This window comes from Scardinius erythrophthalmus (assembly GCF_964197995.2).
Source record: "Scardinius erythrophthalmus genome assembly, chromosome: 11".
Lineage (NCBI taxonomy): Eukaryota > Metazoa > Chordata > Actinopteri > Cypriniformes > Leuciscidae > Scardinius > Scardinius erythrophthalmus.
The window spans coordinates 8,965,027-8,988,443 of record NC_138231.1 but is presented as its reverse complement, the minus strand read 5'-3'; the positions used below and the strand labels follow the sequence as shown (position 1 = coordinate 8,988,443).

The 23,417-nt window shown below is 38.2% G+C and overlaps 1 protein-coding gene across 1 annotated transcript in view; it reads left to right on the top strand.

The window, feature by feature from the left end:
* Positions 1 to 23,417, top strand: part of man1a1 (mannosidase, alpha, class 1A, member 1) — a 111,559-nt gene that overhangs the window by 7,629 nt on the left and 80,513 nt on the right. Inside the window, exon 2 of the mRNA XM_081379569.1 lies at positions 19,056 to 19,152. Coding sequence (XP_081235695.1) covers positions 19,056 to 19,152 — 97 coding nt within the window. The remainder of the gene's footprint in view (positions 1 to 19,055; positions 19,153 to 23,417) is intronic.

Below are 23,417 nucleotides of genomic sequence, written 5' to 3'. Positions count from 1 at the left end.
GATCTGGTAAGTTTGTTTTCACTTATGTATATCAGTTATGCATTTTTTCATATAAAGACGTGGTAATACTAATTATAGCCTACATACAGCACACTGTGGAAATGACATGAATATGACAGTGTGCAACTTGGATATAGCGCAGCATAGTTTGAAATCAAGGGTTTGAAGTTTGTTGATCATGCGTCTTCAGTGGCTGAACTGCAGTGTCAAAATAAAAGTCCTGCTTACAACACCAAGGCCAAACAGAAAAATATAGGCTATGTGCCGATAATTAAAAAATATCTGCGAATATCAGCCTTGGCGATATATCGGTTGAGCACCACTATTAATTAATTATTGTCAGTTGTTAGTTGCAGTCCATGAAGCTCTTCTGGCCATTCATCAGTACTAGGAGCAGTTTGTCCATTATGTAGCTGGTCTTTTGAATGCATGTAGTTCTTGTTTTCTAGGGATGACGGGTCAATGCAAGACAATAACCTTCTGGTGCACCGTACGACCCAACCTTCACTTCCCCTCAATGATTTATGTTTTCATCTTTACATTTAAAGCGTCTCTGAAGCATGTCAGCACTAATTCCTTCTCCCGTCTTTGCTTCTTACAAATCTGAATAGGTTTTATGAGTACACAGTCCACTCTCATCGACCATAAAAATCAAACGGAGCAATAAAGTTCAGGCCTATTAAGAGTGTTATTCGAAGCAAATGACACTTTGCTTTGGTAAAAGTTCACTCTCTGATTTTACTACAGTGTTCTGAGACATTAATTGAATTTAAATATTTGGTCTTGGTTGTTTTATTGTGCTTTCTCAGCCTGTTAAACAGATAATGAATGTCACTGCCTCATATTGAAAAGGAGGGAAAACATCGATTATCCTTTCACAAAGTCTTCATTAATTTGCCACATGTCAGCTGAAGAGGGTCAAATCGTGTTGCTTTGTTTTCCATCACTAATAAAAAGGTCATGTCAATAATATGTGTCACGGTGGTTTTGTATTGCTGTTGTCCAAGAGCTGTTGAGAATACATAAAGGAACGTCTCGTATCCATTACAGTGACAGTTGACACCGATGCACTTATAGGAGACGGTTCTGTTTCATAGATGTATTAGTGTAAAACTGGTTGGCGTACAAAAATAAAATAAAAAATCCATCAGCCATATAGGCTAAGCGCACAGGTAGGACACAGTCTGTCATGTATCTTGCTGGTTGCTGCTGTGAAAGCCTGTGGATTTTATGAAACTCTGACTCTCTGCCCTTTTTTTCCCATCCCTGAAGCCAAAAGGATAAAGCAGAAAGATTGATTTTTCTTTCTTCCCCCTTTCACTGAATCTGAGAGGGTTTTCTTTTTGTGGGTCAGAGATTCTTAAGGTTGACTGCTACAGATCTACCTCCATTTTATGACAACACGTCAGGTTTAACAGTGGTGTAAATTTCAGAGCAGGAATCGTAGCTTGGAGCCTCTGGCTTATTTTGAGAATTGCAAGCACATTTTCCCTAGTTTAATTATAGGTGGTGACAGCTTCTCTCATTGCATAGAGAATTGTGATCAAAACATAATATGCCTTTTTAATGCTTTATGAATGTGGCTTAATGATGCAGGGTAGGGCGTGATCTCCGTTACATGCACAATACTAATACACAATACTAAGTCTCATATTTATTAAAGTAATGACTTGTCTAAAAATGTACTCGCTCACCCTTATGAAGTTCCGGACCTGATTGACTGTCTTGCTTAAAATCATAAAAGTAGTCCATATGACCGTTTGCACTATTTTTCCAAGTCTTTTTAAGCCATATGATAGCTTTATCTGAGGAACAGACTGAAATTGAAGCTGTGAAATCTTGACTTGCTCTACTTGGCATGTTTATTAGAGAAGTTGCCATGTCTGATTCATGAGCAAATATTTTTTTGAGTAGGATATTTTCAATGAACCTGTTGATCCAGTAGGATTCGTCTTATCTGTTTTTGAAGTTTTCTCAAGTTTCCATTTCCATTCACTGTAATTGCTTGAAAAAGAGCATCTATTACATTATTCCGCTTTTGTGTTCCACGTGAAAGAACGTTTTGAAACCACAAATAACACCATTTTCTTATTTGACTGAACCAGACTTTAGGTAAATATTGCTTGAAGTAATTATTCAAGACAAGTACACCGTCACGTCAGTCAGTAATAAAATGTGCAAAGAAACAAATTAATAACAGCATAATAAAGATGCAAATGAAGTAAACGGTGCACTTGGTATTCAAGTAAACATTCAGAGGATGAAAATAATGCAATTTAATCAAATGTTCAATAAAACTACTTAATTTAGCATAGTCTTCACTGCATGATTATTAGTTACAATACGGTCTCTTGCCTTTTCAGAACACTGCTGCACTGTCATTAAAACATTACATTCATTTATGGAGCTACATTAGAAATGTGACTGTTGAATGATTTGTGGCGAGGCTGGTGAAAATGTTGGCAGTGCAAGAAAAATCTGGCCATCAGAGTAATATCCTTACTGTCAAGTTACAATTAACTGTACCTTTTTATTTATTTAGGCCTAGGCTATATGTTATATTTGATTGTAGAGGGCTTACTAAACCTACTACATTAATGCTGCCAAGAACAATGAAAGATCTTTTTTCATGTCTCTAATGCACATGTCTGATATTTTAACAAATCAGATTTTAAAATGTACTTGTTTGCGTTCACTTAAGACAAACTGACCGTGTTTGCAACCATGACAAGAGAGGCTTTCACACTGGGTAGGAACTTAGTTCTAGGAACTAGCCACCAGAGTAGTTCCGCCAAGAGCTAATAGTTCCCCTAGGAATATTTTTCTGGTTGCATTCGCACCGCCAGTAACTCTGAAGTGACCGCGCTTGTTGTTGTGACTTTTATTTTGACGGCGTGACGGCGCTGAGAATGCCAGCTAGAGCCTGAGCACCACGTGTTCATTAGTTTGTGATCTGTCCATAGACTGTAAAAAATATGGACAAAGCGTCTGTGACGTCACCCATAGACTTTCTGAAGAACGGTTTTGAAGCCGTTTATGGTGGGTATGGGCGGCGCCATCTTGTAAAATCTTGGGAAATCAAACTCTGCCCACCTTCTGACGCAGCACGCGTCACTCAGCTCGCTCTGCTACTCCGGTTATCTCTGTGTATATTTTAGGCAACGAAATAGTTATAAAACACCATACTAACTCTTTTCGTTTTCATTTAAAGAAATCTTAAACATTATAGCCACACAAATGTGGTTCAGGCAACGCGTATTGATTATATTCACTGCACAAACACAAACCTGCCTCTTTTCATTTTAAATATAATATAAAAATATTAAACATTTTAATATGGTCCAGGCAATATGTGCATTTGTACTAAACAACAGATTTTGCAGTAAACAACATTACAGATCATCTTCGTTATATTAAAATTTAAAATGACAAAACTCAACCCAGTCTCTTTTTGTTAAATTTCAGTTTTATCAATTTTAGCCATTATAAAAGTATAAGTAAAAGGTACAAGAAGCTATACAAATAAAGCAAACAATTCAGTCAAACATACAAAGTCAGCGCTCTAGTCTAACCATACAACGGTAAAGTTAAATAGCTTATAAAGTTATGAAACTTCCCCACAGCCAGAACGATTGCTCAGGGAACAAATTATAGATTCACGAGACCAAAAATCGCCCATTAGATATAGACAAGACAAATTATATCTCATGTTTAACCACTACAGAGACGCCAGAGTCCGCGGCAAACGTCAGAACGACTAGCCGAGGAAAAGCTGTACCAGGCGGGGTACATGAGCGCCGGGCGCCCGGTCATCGCTGGATCTCACAACTATATAAAATTTTCATAAATCTTTAAATAAACCACAGATTTGAGCTTTAAACAACTACATTCTCGCCTGAAAACGCGCTCTTATGTTGACATTCTCCTTGGCGCAGCCTAAGCTGTCAATCAAGCTGTCAATCAAAGTTAACCACGCCCTTATTTGTCATACATTTTATATCTAAATACGATCTAAACTAACGAGTTAGAAAAAAATTCACCCCCCTCACAGTTGTCAGGCACTCGGAAGCTATCGAAAAATACAATAAAAGTCCATGGGACCAACCTGTAAAAACATGAATTTATGCTGTGAAAACGGACATTTTAACATGGAGTCTATGGACATTTGCTCCCTTTTGGGACCTCCCTCTAGCGGATTTTCGACGTATTGCAGTTTTTCGCACTTCCGGGTAGGCTTCATTTTTCAGATTAGAATGTTGCCGCTTGGATCTGTCTAACACATTATTAGATAGAACTGTTACAAAGTAGACAGTAAATGAAAAGGTATGAGCGCATGCCGTGTGGTTGATGTCCAGTGATGCCGGCTTAGCAGAAATACATAATCATGTTTTGCTTGGTCCCCTCAAAGTTGTGTTGGGTTTTCTCCTTAGCGTAAAGGTTAAGAGGCCCATCTATCACTGTTTTCCATGTTCGTAGAGTTAGTTTCCGGAGTAAATATATAGGCTACAATCTGTGTGTTTCGCTTGAGTTCGGCCAATCAGGGCACACTAATGACACTGGTAGTTCCTATAGTGCTGGGTTAGACCCTACTCTGAACCAAAAAGAGTTCCTAAAACTAAAATCGTTCCTAGTTTCTGCGGTGCGAACACGGCAAAAACCCCGGGTACTTCCGCCAATAGTTCTAGGAACTATGAAACGGTTCCTCTGGTGCGAAAGCCTTAAGCTTTTTTACCAAGCAGTGCATCTTTCCATTCGCCACACTTAGAGAGCATTTGACATCCCTAGACGCCACACTTCTTTTCAGACATAAAATTTGTCCATTCATCCCACAATTTGAGAAACTGTTTTATTGGAACCTTTTGAATGGGTTGGTACCGGAGGAGGACGCACATCGCGGCACGCCGCTGGCCGGCCGCCACAGTTCCACTCTCATTCGGAGAGCCAGGCAAATGGCTGTAACATAACTCTGCCTCCCTGTTTTCAGCTGTGGGCCTGGGTTGTCTCTGGAGAGTGGGTTTTGGCAGTGGATCAATGGCTTTGTGTGCTTGAGAGGGAGATAGAGGGCATGTGTGGTAGCGTGAGCCAGGCTAGCCATAGCTCCTGTGCCAAGGAAGCACATGTCCACCCACTTGAGCCGCACCTGTTCTTTGGCATGCCGTCTGCAGGTGCTTATGCGTTGGGGCATGGGCTGTTACTGTTTCACCACTGAATTTGTTTTATTGTCGCTCGTGGTGTCTATTTCAGGTGTTTTGCTTATGCACACAAATGCATACATCAGGTCATTAACCTGTGGAGCTTCACTTGGCAGTCCGTGATTGGCCTTCATTATGCTGATAATGTGCAGTGGTATCACATGGCAGTTTTTTTTTTTTTTCATAAGCCACAGTAGCATAGCAATTCATAACGTTCACCCCTAATTACTCAATTTAAGAGTGAAATATCCTGAGATCCAGCATGGACTGATCCATTAGCTAGGAAGCAATCCCTCCAACTCTTCTCTTCTAGTGATTCACCAAAAATCAGCAACCAATAGGATCTATTCGGTATGTTAAAAACACTGTAACTTACTGAAATAATCTCATGTAATCAAAAGACCTCACTAAAATAGCTTGTTAACGAATAGGGTAATTGTACCCATTACCCAAAATCTAAGTCTAGGTTTTTTTCATAGATATTGACATAGTTTATAAGAAAAATAATTTGTTAAAATGCAAGATTTATCTCTCATTTGAAAATGTATTAATTAGTTGATGTACATTTTAGAATATAAAATTAAGATAATTTAGGAATAAAGTCAGAAGTCTGGCATGGGCTAAATTGGTACTTTGGCACCATTTAAGCCCACATCATCATTGGTTCACAAAATATAAAAATTTATTTATTTTAAAGAAGCAAAACATCATATATTCAGTGATCGAAGTATTAAAAAAAAAAATCCTTTTGCTAATGTTTGATTAGAGCCCTGGATGGGATGGGTAGGTGTTAGTGGCCGGTGGTCTGGAGCCTTAAGTCAGCTTGACTGGAGTTGTAGCTGGAGTCAAGCTGGAAGTTTGACCGGGTGTATCTTGGAAGCCAGGCTGAGTTGGGGCTCCATACTCTGGGCCACACCGGGAGTCTGGAGCCTTAAGTCGGCTTGGCTCCAGAGTTATGCCTGGTCAAAGGTGGAAGTTTAACTGGGTGTATCTCGGGAAGGTACATCTGACTGCTTCAGCCTCTAGGCCTGTCAGAGAAGGCATTTCATCTTCTGTTTCAGTACAGCATGACTGTTATTTCAGAAACAGCCGTTATGTGAATGACATCATTTTCACCCTGACACCCGTAGCCTGCAATGTTAGCATAATTGCATTCTCACATGTTTGAGATTGGCTGTTGAAGTGGCATTACTATTGCTGTTTTCAGTACCATTCCTGGTGCCGTAAGGGGAAGTAAAATTACAGGCGTGACAGAATCTAAAATGTCTCAGCTAATTACAGCATTGTGCCTGTGCTTCATTTGGAGGCTTCGTCCTTAGATCCAGTTTATGGATTTTAATTTTCTGGAATTTTCCAGAATGGAAAATATTTATTTTGATTTAATCATTTATATTTCAGAATTAATTTTTTTTTAATTAAGTTTGTTTATAAAACTAAACCGTTTGTCAACATTTGCCTAATTTCCATTTGATCCTTTCACCCAAAATAAGCTTCAGCTATAAAGGTCATCTGAGTAAGAGATAAAAAAAAAGCAATTAAATCCTAACTAATTACTTACTAATTAATTTATAATTAACATATTTATGAACAGGGATTTTCCTGCAGTGATATTTTGGCGTCCACCAAAATAAATATTTTTTACCGCCAACGTGTTTTTGCAGTGTCAAGCTTTGTAACCAATCAAAGAGATAGCTTATCTGTTGAGCACGTGAACGCAATGGCCAATCAGGTGTGTTTAAAGGATTAGTTCACTTCTAAAGGAAAATTCTGTTATCATTTACTCACCCTCAAGTTGTTTCAAACCTGTATGAATTTCTTTATTCTGCTGAACACAAAAGAAGATATTTTGAAGAATTTCGGTAACCAAACACTACCCCATTGATTTGCCCTTTTTTTTTTTTTTTTTTTTTACTATGGAAGTCAATGGGGTCCATCAAATGTCTGGTTACTGACATTCTTCTAAACATCTTCCTTTGTGTTCAGCAGAAGAAAGAAATTCATAGAGGTTTGAAACAACTTGAGGGTGAGTAAATGATGACAGAATTTTCATTTTGAAGTGAACTATTCCTTTAAGTTAGTCCGAATCTGCTCAACACTGCTCAAAACGGAGGAGCGTCTATCAAAGTCACTGAGATAATTAGCGTTGAGTAGAATCAATGATTAGTCTGTGTGCGCGCGCTCACACTGCAGCCTGAGGTTGTAATTCTAATGACTTCTCTGTGTTTATATTGAATGTTTGACATGCAATATGAGACTGTTGAGTTGGCTGCTTATGAGCGCTGTTTTCCTTCTCTTCCTTTAGGCTGTGTGCAAACATGCTAACTTGTGGCTTCCTGTTGCAAGCTGTCACGTACATAATGGGGTTTTTGTGTGTGCGTGCCTTGTGCGTGTGCATGAATGCATTGCTGTGTCATCCCGTTTGTTTGTGTAACTGAACCTTCAGTCAACATGTGCCTAATTTTCATTCTATCCTTTCACACAACATAAGCTGCAGAGAAAGGTCATCTGAGGAAGAGATAGGCTAACGTGAGCTAAAAAGTGATGCATCCTTTGCTAATTCAATTCTCATCAATACCTATGTAGTAGAGGCTTATTTTCTTCTTTTTATAAATGGACAGTTCTATGAGGCTGTGGCTGGATCATTTTATTTTACCATTATGTACAGTATACCATTTTATTATTTATTTATATTTTGAATTAACTTTTTTTTATTGGTTTTTGTTTTAAAGTATTCCTAATTTAGCTAACAACACACAGAGACATTTGAAGCAGTTTTACTCACCGCCCGGTTCCAACGCACGACCGCGAACCTTTATCATTGTGACTGCTCGATCCTTAAGCATTAGACGATCTGCAAATCTGTCGATCTGGGCTTTGTTTATAAAACAATCATCGTCGAAATGCAGGGAACAAACAGTCTTGCACAACTCCATTGATGCTCAGAAAAAACAAACTCCATCCACTGGTCCCTTAACGCTGGGTTCTTTGGGAATCTGTGCAGGGTTGTCTTGCCCTGGCAACCAAAAACCCACTTCTTTGGTGACATTGACTTCCCAAAAGCCGAGCACAGCGCTTTGATGAGGTACTGCTTTCGCTCTCTTCTCTCTCTGGTCTACGAGTGCGTGCGCGCCCGCGACCTTCCGTGAGAAGTGCCCTTAGGACCCATATAAGGAAAATCCGCCACATCTGACGTCACACATGCCCATACTCGAAAAAAACTTTCTGAAACTTGACAAACCGGAAGGAGTATTTTTGGAACAAAAATACTCCTTCAAATGTACAACTTAATTTTTGAAACTTTGTCCATGTTTAGCATGGGAATCCAACTCTTTAACAGTGTAAAAAACTCTGTATGCATGAAATAGCATTTCACCCCCCTTTAAAGTTAGCTGCCAATGCAACGTTTCTAGTTTTCATTGAAGTTTTTCATCTAATATTTATATTTTATTTTATTTCAGCCTTTTCAATTACTGAAATATAGTCTTAGCTTATAGTTTTAGTTTTTTTTAGTGAACAATTAATACTTTACTGGAGTTTTTGCCGTATCCTTCCTGCATAGTATGCGAGATTAGGATTAATGTGTCCCTAATTATAGTACAGTAAAAATAGTGTGCCAAAATGGTGATGTTTACTGTGGATTATTGAAATGTTTTGAACTCTTATTACCCACAACCCCCCTGTATCACAGATGAGGCATTCGTGATGGTTCTCTTGAGTTCATTTTTGTTGAATGATGATGAATGCACAGCCAAATCTGCCACAGCAGTTTATAAATGTATAAATGTAAGCTTTAATTTAGCTAGATGCTAACATTTACATGCAAACGGTTTAGTGGGCCTGCAGCTTTTCCCTGGAAGCCTGTCAAATCTTTTGCAAAAATGATTCAAAACAACAACTAAATATCATAAGATTATCAGTCACTTAAGGATTTTGCACAGGCAGGAGACCGTTTCAAGAAGTCCTCGCTGCAGCCTGAAGCACGATGACGTAGTTGGATCATGATCCAATACGTACTGAATGGGGAGGTTCGGATCATTTTGCTGACTCTCTTGTTCGATCTCGTTCATCAAAATGAATGAATCTTTTTTGAGTCATTTCGTATAGCCTACTTTTAACTGGCAAATTCCCCGAACACATCCACCTACGCAATCTTGATCATATTCTGAATTAAGAAATCATTATAATGCAGTCAAAAATAATTTACAGGGAACGTAATAATTACTAAGAGTCTTTTGTTCATTTGTCACGTTCATGAACATAATTCGTATGCGCTGGTCTTAAGTGAGATGATGTTCTAACCTGTTTAGTAGCCTACTGATAAATAGTAATAAGTAGCCAAATTATTGATGAATAAGTAATTATTTAGATAAATGTGATGCTTTCCTAGTTTCTCTCTACATACATGCAAAATAGTTAATTTTACAACATTTTAAATTTAATGCGTGTATACAGAACATTTTAAAATAAAGCCATTTTATTTTATTCAGGTCATATTTTCTGTTGAGTGAAAGCAAAAATGAGTCAAGTAATTGTCTCTGTAATTTTAAGAGGTAGGCCTACAATAGCCTACGGTCTGTAAACAACTTAAAATACCAGTAGGCTACACATTCGCAAACGCAAAACATAATAGCATCAAGAAACTAAATCTTGTCAGAAAAAAAAGTGCTTAATGATATTTTGCCTGGTAAGAGTTCCTTCTTTAATGGCTATACTAATTTTTCCACAGTGCTCTGTAAGGTCCCTTAAAATACGAAAAATCGTCCCGTACAAGTAAGATGATGTGTCCCGTATCAAATCAATAATGGACAGGATTTGTCCCGTATTTTTCATTAGGCCCACACATAGTTGAATAAAAACATAAGGATTTTACAGTATGGATAATAATACTAATAGCAAATATAAAAATATCAATTTCACAATAGGTAACGTTAGCAGAGGCTCATTGCATGATTGCATTTTAGCGTCTTTGTTTCTATAGCAACGGAGTTTTATACATACATCATGCCATGCCTATAGCCTACATAAAAAATAAAAATAAAAAACCTGAATTTAAGTTTAATATACAAACTGATCACATCAGTCAGATCACGCAGTTGACACTCAAGTGATCATTTATATTTAACTTAAATTCATTTTTATTTTATTATTATTATTTGTAGGCTACAGACCAAAACGCACCACCGCGCATGCGCGTCCAGTACGTATTGGATCATGATCCAACTACGTCATCGTGCTACAGGCTGCAGCGAGGGGTGTCTCGACCGTTTACTAATGTTTAAAGGCAACGCTGCATACATGTATTAAAAATGCATTTAAGTTCTAAAGACGCTTATCCTGTCCTTCCTGCTGCGTGAACTCTCTGCTGCTGACTAGGTAGTTATGGACATTCTTATCAAATTTGCCTTGTCATCTACTTATGAGGGCTCCCTACTGAATACTAAATCTCCGCTGCACAATCCCTCACCTTGTCTGCTTTTCTGGAAAATGAGAAAATCAGTAAAAATGTCTGTTTCACTCATAATGTCATTCATAATGTCCTCACTGCAAAGGTGGCTTGTTCATAGTATGAGTATACATAGATTCCACATTCGACTGCTCCAGACACGTCAGCCCGCCCGCCATCTTGGAACAGTCAGCATGTCGTCACTCACATTAAGAATCAATGATGCTGTTGGTATACGTTGGTGTGTGGTACGAATATGTTGGTTTGTGTTTTTACATTAACTCAATGGAGACAAAACGCGGAAGCGATCGCGCATAGAGCCTATTAAAGAATCATTGCGTATTCTGCAAAAATACTTCTGTGACTGCATTTCTTATCATTTGTTATGGCCAATGATGATAACATCCATGGATAAAGATTGACACGCATAGTTTAGTTTCTATTCAGGTTTATACATCTTAGGTAGAATAAAAGATAGTGACAGTCTTCAGTGTCACGTGATCCTTCAGAAATCATTCTAATGCTGATTTGCTGCTCAAGAAACATTTCTTAATATTATCAATGTTAAAAACGCTTGTGGTGATTAATATTTTTGTGGAAGCCTTGATTTAAAAAAAAAAAATGTATCAAGTTAAAAAGATAGGCTAGTATTTATTTGAATTAGATTTTTTTGTAACAATGTAAGTCTTTACGGTCCCTTGGGGTTGTTTTTTGTTTCCTTCAAAAATAATCTTGCTGACCCTAAGCTTTTGAATGGTACTTTTATAATTTTTATTTTTCAATGAATAGGCCTAAATATGTCTTTGTGTAACCAGTCCTACTCGCCCCGCTCCTAGCGGGATTCGAACCAGTGTGGAAGGTGGCCGCGCTAACAAAGACCGCAGTCTCAAGCATTAGTCGCTAGCGCGCCTCTTGAGGCCAGGGGAGTGAGGTTTACACGCACAGCTCTTACTGGCTTGTTTCCGTTACACTCACTCCCATCCGGGTCACGCCACCATATGTAACTGATGCTACTCGACCCGCTCCAAGCAGTACCCGCTCCGGCGGGTGCGCTAAAAAGGACGCTAAAGATTGCAGCCGCTAGCGTCAGTTGCTAGTGCACCTCCTGAGGCCAGGGGAGTGAGGTTTACACTCACAGATCTTACTAGCTTGCTTCCGTTAGAAATGCATGAACATTTATAGCTGCTTTTATGTTTTATGAAGGGAGTCCCTCACAGCTGGATCAACATGTTTTGCCGTCCGTGGCATCAATATGTTTTCAAACCCCTGCCTGTGTTCAGACATTTATCTTTACAATCTAATATCCTATAAAGATAAAATAACTTAAATGTTCCTGTTTCCAGTACACCGCAGGCAGGGTTTTCTGTTGGTTAGTCTCTCAGCAGTACGCCTGGACCTCTCAGGCCCTGAGGTCAAGTAAACGGTCTCATTTTGACAGGAAGTACCTTCTCACTTTGTGTTTACCTTACTCACACAATCATGTTTCCTATTCTTTTCTCCTATTCTTATTTTCCAAGGTCCTGTTTTTTTTTTTTTTTTTTTTTTTTTTTGGGGTCCCTTCTCGGCGACAGCTGCCAAGGCCAGACGTGGTGTTGGCTGGGGAATGAGTAATATGCTTTGTGAAGGATAGAGCTAATAGGTGTTCTTGTGTGTCATTATCTCTCAATATCTTTTCCATAAAGAGTGCATACAGATATTTCTGGCCTCTTCAGAGCCCATTTTGGTAAGTTCCACCAGGCAATGAATGGACGCATCATGATGTTCATTGATTCCTGTCATCAAGCTGCCACAGCTATGTATGAGTTTCAAACACAGCACCACCAAGGCAGTAAACAATGAGTTGTAAATGAGAGTAAAGTCGCAAGCCTGCTGGGAACAGATTGCGCGTGTTGAGAGAAGGGATGAAGATCTTACCAAGTGATAAGCTGCTGAAGAATCTGCGACTGAGTATGTACGACCGAGCCGAGGAGGAGACAGACTCCAGTTTGTAATCCTAATTCTCTCAGTAGCAGACATGCAATCCCTCTGATTCTCTCTTGTGACTCTGGTGGTTGTAATTAAGTTACCAAAACCTTTTCTGGGGTTTGAAAGCAGAGGATAATGCCTTGGCCCGTATCATTGACTTGGATTTGCCTAGATTCAGCTTGCAAACGCTTGAATTAATCAATTGATATGCGCTAAGTCATTTGATATGGCTGGTTATTTCGCTTGCAAGTCAAATGAGTTGCAGTGAAATGCTACATCTAAAGTAGAGATAGTAAAAGCAGAGGATCCTTTTAAGATGAAACTGAGTTGATGATTTTGTGTTCAGCTTAGCTTGAATAGATTTCTCAAAGCCAGGCTTGATGCCCAGGTGGGTCTGATTAGATTTTTATGCTAAACGGGTTTACCTAATGTGCTCGGCAGTTTTGATTGTGCGGACGTTTGAGGAAGACAGATGCCTTGTTGTCAGATTCTGTAATGAGAAGACATCCATCTTAATGACATCCACATGGCACTTTCACAAACTCTGAGAAGTGATTTGGGTTTTTAGTTTTAGTATGGCTGTCGATTTAAAATTTTTAAATGAAATAATCACATTCTATTCATTTCATTAATTGAATTAAAATAAACAGCATCTATCTGAATTTCATCCCTGATAAAGATATTGGGAGTGAATCATTTAAAAAAAAAAAAATTCAATGTTAATTTTGGATCTGATTTGCATTTCAGATGTCTTGACATATTTGTTATATAAATTTTCAACTAGACCTTTTCAACTAGCGTCAGATTGGATTTGATGTGTTCCAATCAATGAGCTTGGAGTTACATGACAGGACATGTTTAAATAGTGTGTGTGTGTGTGTGTGTGTGTGTATATGTATACACACATTCAATATTGTATACATTTAATAGAATTTTAATATGCTCTGCAGAAATGTATTATTATAATTGTTTTAATTTTACATATGCATCTTATAGACCTTATGTTGCCCCACCCCTTTTCAGCGCTGCGCTGGTTGTCTTTTCACTTCCGGTCTGTATTTTCACAGCGATCTTGCGTATTTATGAATGAACGGCTCGTTTTAAAATCTTCCCGGTCTACTGACAATGACATCTGTTAAGACATCTGCTTTAAACATTACAATCCTCATGATAACTTTCGTTAACTTTATATTAAGTAAATCCACTTAAAAAGCTAATTACTCCTGGACAGCAATGCCATAGAAATATACAGAGCGACCGCAAAAACGGAAGTTAAAAGACAATATTCTAAAGATGGCGGCGCCCTCGTTTCTCTGGTGCAAAAGGTCTATTGTCTTAGAGTTTCGGTTGGATTCCCTCTCTCTACCTTGAGTCTTATGTCAATGAACATTAACCAGACTCAATATGGCATTGATCCGACTGGATGCTTTTAAACAAACACACTGTGCATCCACACATAGCTGTGCACAGTTCCAGAGAAACCGTGAAACTGTCAATGTTAGTTCTGGGAACCAACACCGATCCATGACTCTGAACTTGTTGTTTTGAAGTCTTAAACGACTTTTTCTTTAGCAGGGCAAAAAGCACAGTCAGCATAAACTGGTCCCTCATGGTGTGAGGGAGAAAAAAGAGGTATATTAAGGGGTGTTACGATGAGGGATGAAGGGTTTAGGAATGGGCAGGCGGGTACAGTAGGAGGGGCTGAATTTGCAGTGTTTGAGGGCAGCTGTTGCAATAGAAAGTAACTGAGTGGGAGAGCTTAAAATGAACATGTAGAAGATAAAAGGCAGAATGAAGTAGTGACTGTATATGGAGGGTGGGAGATGTGTGATACATTTTACCAAGCGCTGACATTTTTTATTTCAGGACCGTTTTTATATGAGTGTTCGTGCATCTGCTAGCGTACAAATTGCAGGGTTCTGTCTCTCTCTTTTTCTTCACCTTTATAGGGTCCAAAATACAAAAGCACATTTTTGCTGCCATTTCATTCTGCCAAGATCACGCAGTCCATTTTCCTTTTCTTTCTCTCTCTCTCTTTCTTTTTGACCTAAAACCTTCTTTTTTTTCAGATCCCTTGATGGATCTGATCCCGTTTACCCCTTTTTAGGCTCCTATGCCAACCCCTCTTCCTCTCGATTTCCCTCAAGGCAGGAAGCCGGAGTCATTTCCGCACTGCAAATGGAACATAATGCCAGTCTACAAGATTGGAAGGGGGGAACGGACATCAAAACGGTTGTTCAACAACCATCTTTTTGATTAGAAAGGTTAATCTATAATGAGTTAATCTTTATAAAAATGTGTTGGTTTTACACACACACGCGCGCACACACACACGCACACACCTGTCTAAAAGTTTGGGGTCAGTCGGTTATTACAATTTCGATATTATTATCTTATCCCCATGATGGCAAATCTGAATTTTCAATAGCCATTACCCCAGTTTTCAGTGTCATGCTCCTTCAGAAAGTATTCTAATATGCTGATTTGATTCTCAAGAAACTGCTTGGAATATATATATTTTATATTTATTTATTTTTGTAAGTTTTATATAGGCTACGTATTAGGGCTGTGCAATATGGACATGATATATATATATATATTATTTTTTTTTATCAATATTGCGATTTCAATTTTAATCAATTTTCTTAGACGCATTCTGTCTGTTTGTCTCATCACTCTTGTTTTCAGCATATTCTCAGAAAGAGATGGTCCTCTAGGAACGAGAACATGCCCCAGAGCTTTGATCTGTTTGGCAGCCCGTGGGGTGTATTATCAGCCAGGCTGTGTAAAAGGCCTCTCAGAACTGTGTGAGGGGAAGAGCAAGACAAAAGCTAGCTGAAATCGTTTCAAGCATCCTCACCAGGTTCATATGGCACCTGTCCTCTCCGCTCATCTGACAGAAGCCGCTCGGCATCGGTCCCCGGACAGCCAGACCTCTCGCGCTTCCCCTCTGCTCGTGCTTCAGCCTCTGAAAGTTGTCTGAGGTCCTGTGACCCGAACCTTTGAGCGCCACCACCGCAGTAATCACATGTGGGCCATAACCTTGTTGCCCGTTGACGTCACTGGCGCCCGCTGCCGTCTGAGAGATGGTAATCGGTCACCCAGAGCGCTGCAGACAGATGGCAGGCACATCCATGATAGGATTACTCTGGACATATTAGAATTTGCAGGTATTAAAATCTTCTCGAAAAAGCAATTTCAATAAAGCAGAATCTGTGTTTGGCTTTAAACTGATTTAGGATGTAGACAATCTTAAGTCTCTCACACAATTAGAGCCGATCCTGACCTCCCTGGGGCCCTAAGCAAAATTCTCCTACCTGACCCATGTAAACCATTTGCCATTGCCACATGACACCTGACACCCCAGTGCTCCCACTACAATCCTCCCTCCTTAAACTAGTACGAATGAAAATGTAATTCCTGATATCTGAAATAGACATTGTTACTAGAAAAAGTACATTCTTAATATCAAGAATTCACATTTTAAATAGTACAAATTTAATTATTGATATAAAAAATGCATCCTGTGAATGAATTAAAAGCTAAAATGGCTTGCCATAGCATGTCACTGTGTTTTAAATGATAAAAGAAATACTTTATACTTGATGGTTATTATTTAATGAGGGATGTGCATCCATATGGACCAGTATGTCCAGCCAATCAACATTTTAAATGCAATATAGCCTATAAATCAATAGTCAATGTCAATGTCAATACATTGCTTTCTAATGTATAGTTGTAATTAAACTGACTTGTGGACTAGATAATCATTGTCTTGTTTTAAAAGTGTGTGCGCCTATGAGGAGTGCCAGTATCAGTGTCTCCAGACATAGGAAAATGATCGTATTTACAATAATTTTGACCTCTGTACGATGTACGATCAATAATGAAAAAAAAATCCTATAATGTACGATAATTTCAGAATTTTGTGACGTTTCAAATGATGGTCGTTGAAATCATAGGGCTTCTGTACTCATTGATCTAGCTGTGGATCCTACGTCTACTGTCATGATTGTGAGGAGAACGTGTTATGCATGTCTTCCATCTCATCTCATTATTACGTCTTCTCAGCCAATCGTCGTTGAGAATGACTCTCTTTCTCTCTCTCTCTCTCTCTCTCTCTCTCTCTCTCTCTCTCTCTCTAAGTAAAATGCTTATTTTTAACTTAACATTTTTTAAAGTTTGCATATAGCATCATGCAACTAGAAAGGACAACGCAGTAGATGCAGTTTTATGGTCACTTCAATTCAGACTCAAAGCTCATAATAAACCAAAATATTTATTTTTGCTGTGGGCTGTAGATTCAGCAGCGCAGCAATTCTTCTGAACAGTGTTGCACTGGGAAGAATAAATACAGCTTGTGTTAATCTTCCCAACCAGTTGGGAGGCCTGCAGGACAGCTTTGTCTATCTGCTTATCTCCAGCCTGGAGCTAAAGACTTTTGTTTTCACTTCTTTCATCTTATATTTTTCAATCAGTGTCCTTGGTGTTGAGTGGCTATCTTTGAAAGCTAAGAGGTATATGATTAGGACACACTTAAAAGTTAGGCCAGCAGTTGATAAACTGATCTGATTTCGTTCAAAGACTGTGGCGAGGCTGCAAATGACTTTATCCAGGCAGAAGAGTGTGTTTGTGTGTGTCAAGAGCTTTTTTTTTTTTTCGTCTCTTTGGCGCTGTCTGACGCTCTCCGGGGAGAACAGCAGGTCTGTTTCTCTTTCCCTGCTAACTGGCACCCCTGGGGAGTGCGAAGACTGTGGTCTAAAAACACTCTCTTATGAGTTTTAGAATGAATGAGCTGGAAGTAGATTATTTAATGGACACAAACTTACGGAGGACATTTCATCCTTCTCCAATCACTGTTTCTCTGGGATCATCAGCGCCATCCTGTCACAGTGAATAATGAGTTCTGCTTATCTTTGTTTCCTCAACACGGCATACATCATTAATAAATTCTGCAGCTGCCTTTTCCCTCTTCCAACTAAAGAAATAATTGCTTTAAGGAAACAAAAATACAAAGAAAACGTTTATTTGGCCAAACGGAGTGAAAAGAAAACTTTGAAAGGGCTTCTCGTAATGTTTTGCTGCTTTTTGTGTGTGTGTTGAAATATTGATCTATACAGCAATTTACACAATTTTTGTTTGCTCTTTTCCTTAGTGTCTTGTGCAGTTTTATAAATCTAACAAAAGTAAATTGCTTTAATGGAGTTTCAGAGGTTCTTACAAATGTTTCGTAAGCTTCAAACACATTGCACAAATGCACATTTTATATTACACAAATAAATGTGTGGAACAGTTAACGTCTTTATTTTGCATTGACAAATGTGAATGTACTTTGCATTTTTAATCACTATTATGCAACATTTATTTACAAGTGGTTCGATCCGTTCACAGTCCACATCTCCATAAATATAAAAAAAACTCTCCCATATTAAATGTCAAAGTAGTCAATCATTGATTGAAAACCTTGTCAGCATCGACGGGGAAAGCATGCAAACAGACTCTCGTGATCCACGCTTCAGCATGGTAGCAGTGAAGTGCTGGAGTTTTTAAAACGCTGGTATTAGGAAAATATCATGTATAATAATGAAGCAGGACCTTTTCATAGGCTGTGGTCATGCAGTTTCATGAATGGAAAAATCCTGTGATGTTTAAGGTTGGCTTCAAAATTCAAATCCAAAAGATGAACATATTTCATATATAAATGAACAGTTTTATACCACAATAATGTGTTTCATGACTCAAATGGGAAATGCCATTTTTACTTGTGCTTTGTCTCATACGGTGACTTTTTATTGTATCGAGCATGTAAAGATATATTCTGATTTGTTTGTGGTCTAAGATTTTAGTGATTTGTTGTAAAACTGCTGTGTGTATGTTTTCAATAAGTGTGTTTGAATAAGTGGATTCAACAAGTACGCCATTTTTAGTTTGACTTCCCTAAAGAAATGCTTTTATACAATTTTTTTTTTCTCTTTGTATTTTTGTGTAATGAGTTCTATATTGCTATTCATCATATCAGCTATTTCACTTTAGAATGTTATGAGAGACCGGGAATCGATTGTCATTTTAATTTGTATCAATGTTTCATTTGTTGTTAATTTACAAACTCTGTATAGGACCTAAAATACCATGCTCCAGCAACCCATTTTTATCCAGTTAATCATACCCAAGGCATGCAAGCATTGAGGTTTCCCTCCATTAATTAAGTGCTTCTGCACTGCTCACTTGTGCCGAAGTGGATCCATTAAGTATTTCAACTTTCGACTTAATCAAATTAATTAATGATATTGATCCTTGATTAGCCCAGTGCCTAGTATGTTAGTTATTGACATATTCATTGAACCGTGATTCAGTTGTGTTTGCAAAAATTATTTCCGGCATTTTTGTGATGTTTTACCTTTGCGACATGGAAATGAACCGAAAGGTAACCTCTTCATCTGTCACTCTCTCCTCAGATGATGCAGTTCGCTTGGGACAATTACAAGCGTTACGCCTGGGGCTCCAACGAGCTGCGTCCCGTCTCGAAGCAAGGCCACTCCAGCAATTTGTTTGGTGAGTGTCTCTCTGACTCGGACCATGAAACTATGATTTGTGCATGTACAGCTTCACGTCTCCACAGTAAATTGTTAAGCAGTCAGAACTGTCAATCAAAGCTGCACAGGTGGTTAGGTGACCTCTATCAAAAAGGCTTTTGATTTCTCTCTGGTCCGTCTCACTTCACAAGCTCCGTCTAGGTCTATTTCTGCCTTCAAGAAGACTAACAAAACCATTTCTGACTGCATCGGGTGGGAATGGCATGGTCTCACAACATAAATTTAGTTTCATGAAACCTTGATCCTGTACGTTTACGCATTGTGTGTTCCTTCCCTCTAAAGAAATGTTGTTGTGCTGCTTTTGCCCGTCACCATCTTGACCTATTTCTATTTTGAAGCTGAAAAGCACAGGTTGTGAGTGGGCATACTAATTCTTGAATAATTCATGAAGGCCTGTCCATCTTTCTGTGAGGTTTGTAATCTGTCATCAATAACTCAGAGGATGCAGCAACAACACATTATATCACACTGTTATGCTACCTGCGTATTGTAGTATGCGTTGTTTAGCTCCTCTCAAAAATGTTACCGTGCCTTCCAAAAGTTTGGAATTTGAAACGCACCAATTATCAGCATTAATACATTTATTCCAAGAAATAAGTATTTATGTAATTTACAATTATCATTCAAGACCAAATATTTTCACAGATAATAAAGGCAGTTTATACATGCCGCAGAGAGACATGCCCTCTGGCATTCTTGACTACTGGGTTAAATTTGTCCTAGATTTATTAATTTTTTTGTATTTTATAGTAGACTGTTGGGTTGGCACACTTTTATAGCTTCACTGATTGATTTAACAATTAAGTTTAGCAAAGATTTTTCAGGTTGAAAGCTTACTGTATCTTGTCTATGTCTTACGGATGAAAATTAATGATGCACTAAAATTTCATCCCCTGGGAAATTATTGGCCAAAAATGCCATTGTTTTTAAACAATATTAGATGTTAGATGTTCATGTAGTGATCATTTAGGAAAATATATAATTTATTTGATTCCAAACCGAGTCTAATTTAAAATAATAACTTTCAGTTGCAGATAAATTTGTTGTGCATCACTATTGAATCAAAATGTGGGGTTTGACCATGCAAACAATTTCCAACCGCATATCCTCTCAATTAATTGAGTTGTCTGAATCTTGTTTCATGCACATCAGTGTTTTTCAGGATCGAGACTGAGAGTGTTATGAAACATTCATCAGACGTCCTGCTGTTGTGTTGTAAACTCCACATAGTCAATTGGCACTCAGCTGGAGGGCAGGCCGGGGATTTACAACGCACATTTGATTAACCTCCATAATTTTGCTTTGGACTTGCCAGAAGAATATACAGTCTTAATTTTGGCTCGCACACTATCAGAATAACAATCTGGCAAGAAGCACGTCACACTCTTCACATCCCCTCGTGCCCCATAGCCTCAGACGTGTGTGTGCGCGTTTTAAAAGACTCCCATGTCAGTCAAAGCCTGACAGCTCTCGAACACGGCCCATGAACACAGGAGACCACTGAGCACATGCTCAACCATTGCTGCGTTTTGTCTGGCAGGGTTTTCCATTATAAAATTAGAGGTTGGGTTAATGATCATTGGCTTTGAATAAAAGATTATCTGGAATATGCTGGTCAGGGTTTTTGTATCTGACCAGGCAACTGGAATGAGTGTTTTGTGCTTTTGTAGATCGTGTTTCTCAGTGAGATGTGAGCTGCTGATACCGGCCGATCGGATCACACACACCGACACAGAGTAAGACCTCGCTGGAAATCATGATCACTGAGGCGGTCACAAGAACAGCCACTTTACAACCCACAGGGCTTTAGCTCGCAGAGAAAAATCAGGCTGAAGTCAAGCCATATGGAAGTGCTTAGTCAAAACATTATGCCTGCTTGTGTGTTCCAGATGTGTGAGAATATTGCCACGTGTTTTTATAAATGTATTCTGTGCCACTGCATGCCATCTGATGCATTTGACCTCAGTTGCATTAAAGTTCATTAAATCTTGCGCAGTATATGGCAATTTCTGATGAATTACGTTTAACCAACCATGAAAAAAAAAAAAAAAAAAAATCATTAAGGCCTCAGAATCTGTGTATTAGAGAGTTTGAATATTTCTCACACACTGGGCTTAAGACCATTGAATACACATTATAGTCTAGGATAGAAGCAAGGAGAATGCGGTAAAAGAGAATGGGGTGTTAGTGATGAAATAATTTAATATAATTCAAATAATTGCAATTAATGACTGATTAAAGTTTATCGCCATCACATTGTCCAAAAAGTTTGAAAATGTTAAATTGAAGTTTATTACATTGTTTACCACCATCACATGGTCCAATAAAAGTTTATTGCATATGTAGTTTTTCTTCCAAATTGTGCAGTTTATCCTAAGCAGTGACCTAATTACTCTTAAGTGTCATTTTAACAGTATGATATTTTTAGGTATATTTGTTCAAATTGTTTGTTAAAAATGGTAGGGATGCATGATACTTCGGCCACCATATCGGTATCTGCTGATATATGTTAATTTTTTTTTATGTTATCGTTATCTGCCTGTTTGGCCGATATATTAAAGCCTATAAACAATGGATTATTTCCTTCAGCTGAGACACTTCACTTCAGATGCGCACTGTTCGCCATGATGCTTTTGAATTGCTTGAAAATGATTGAAATTGCTTCAAAAAGGAAAATACAGTTAAGTGCAACATGTGCAGTGCTGTCTTATAAGCTACATAAAATTATTATGAGAACATTATAGTTGTGTACTTGGGTCATGGCTTTTAATGGTGAAACTTGTGTTTTGTAATCAGGCTCTCAAAAATAAAATATGTGGATTTAGATTTATCGGTTATTGGCTTTCAAATACAAAGAATTATCGATTATCGGTACCAGTCAAAATTTTCATATTGGTGCATCCCTAAAAAATGGACTATATGGGCTTAATTGGTAGAATAATTTAAATGGAGAATTATTGATTTAGAACATTTATTTTCTTTCTAATGAAGAATTTATTTATTTTTTACATTTCACTGCATGACAAAATCATATTTTGATGTACAGGAAAAATGTCAATGTTTAACACGTATAATAGTTATTCTCTGATTTGATTGGCTGACCTCAAACAGTAAAGCTTTGCACTGGAAACGCCAAGATCATGGGTTGGATGATTTAAATGCAATTTAAATACTTTGTACAGGATAAAGACCAATGTGTTAAATGCACAACAGTTGTTCTCTAATTTGTTCAGCTGAACTCCATTTGACATTCAATAGAATCTACTGTTTGTATCACTCCACTTGTCAGGGTTTGCTGTATGCTTTTTAAGACCAGAGTATCCGTAATCTTAGATTTACTTCCTGAATTTCATACAACAGCACTCTGCTTAGGAAATTTGTTCCGAGAGAATGTTTAAAAGTTGACCTGCATAGAGATTTGAGTGTCTTCGTATCTCACATAGCTGGGTCCATCACACCAAATACTGGTCGTTCTGTTCCATGTGCCAATCATCTGTGCTCAGGGCAGGAGCAGATTCTCCAGACTGGATCTCTCTGTAAGAAACCAGCAGGGACTGAGACAGTGTCTTGGCTAATGAAGCCGCTCAGGTACAGTATGAACTGTGTGCAGTTCCCGAATGTGCGTGCTTGTCACTCACGACCACTTCCTCTAATAAAACGCATAGGGAAAAGATTGTGATTTGGAAATAACAATTTCCCAACAGTGAATGAAACCGATCTGTGATGGTCCCTGACATGAACTTTGCAATAAAATAAAATAAAAAAATAAAATAAAAAGCATAAAAACACCATCACAATCTTTTTGAAAGTGTAGAAGAGCATAGATAAGTGGTAGGGAAGAGGAAGAACACGTCAGTCTGGCTCTAAGCCCTTGTGTGCTCATTTAACACAGTGGCTGCTGAACCATGATGTTCTGTCAGTATATAGCCACACTTATATTAATGACCCGACAAAAGTTGTATGCTTAGCTGTGTGTTTGGGGCATAGGTCAGAAGAGGCGCTGGGTTTTTGTTCTTTAGAGAGAACCTCTGAATTTAAATGAATAGTCTTTGTTAGGAAGCAGAACTTTTTCTTGACTTTACTTTTTCTACTCTTGCTTCAGATTGCTTGTCAAGCGTGCTTTTTGCTACAGCTTTTGATTATCAGTACCATTTATAATTGTCATATATGTAAATATTAAAAAGTAAAACAAATATTAATATTTTAACCCTTAAAATTTAACAC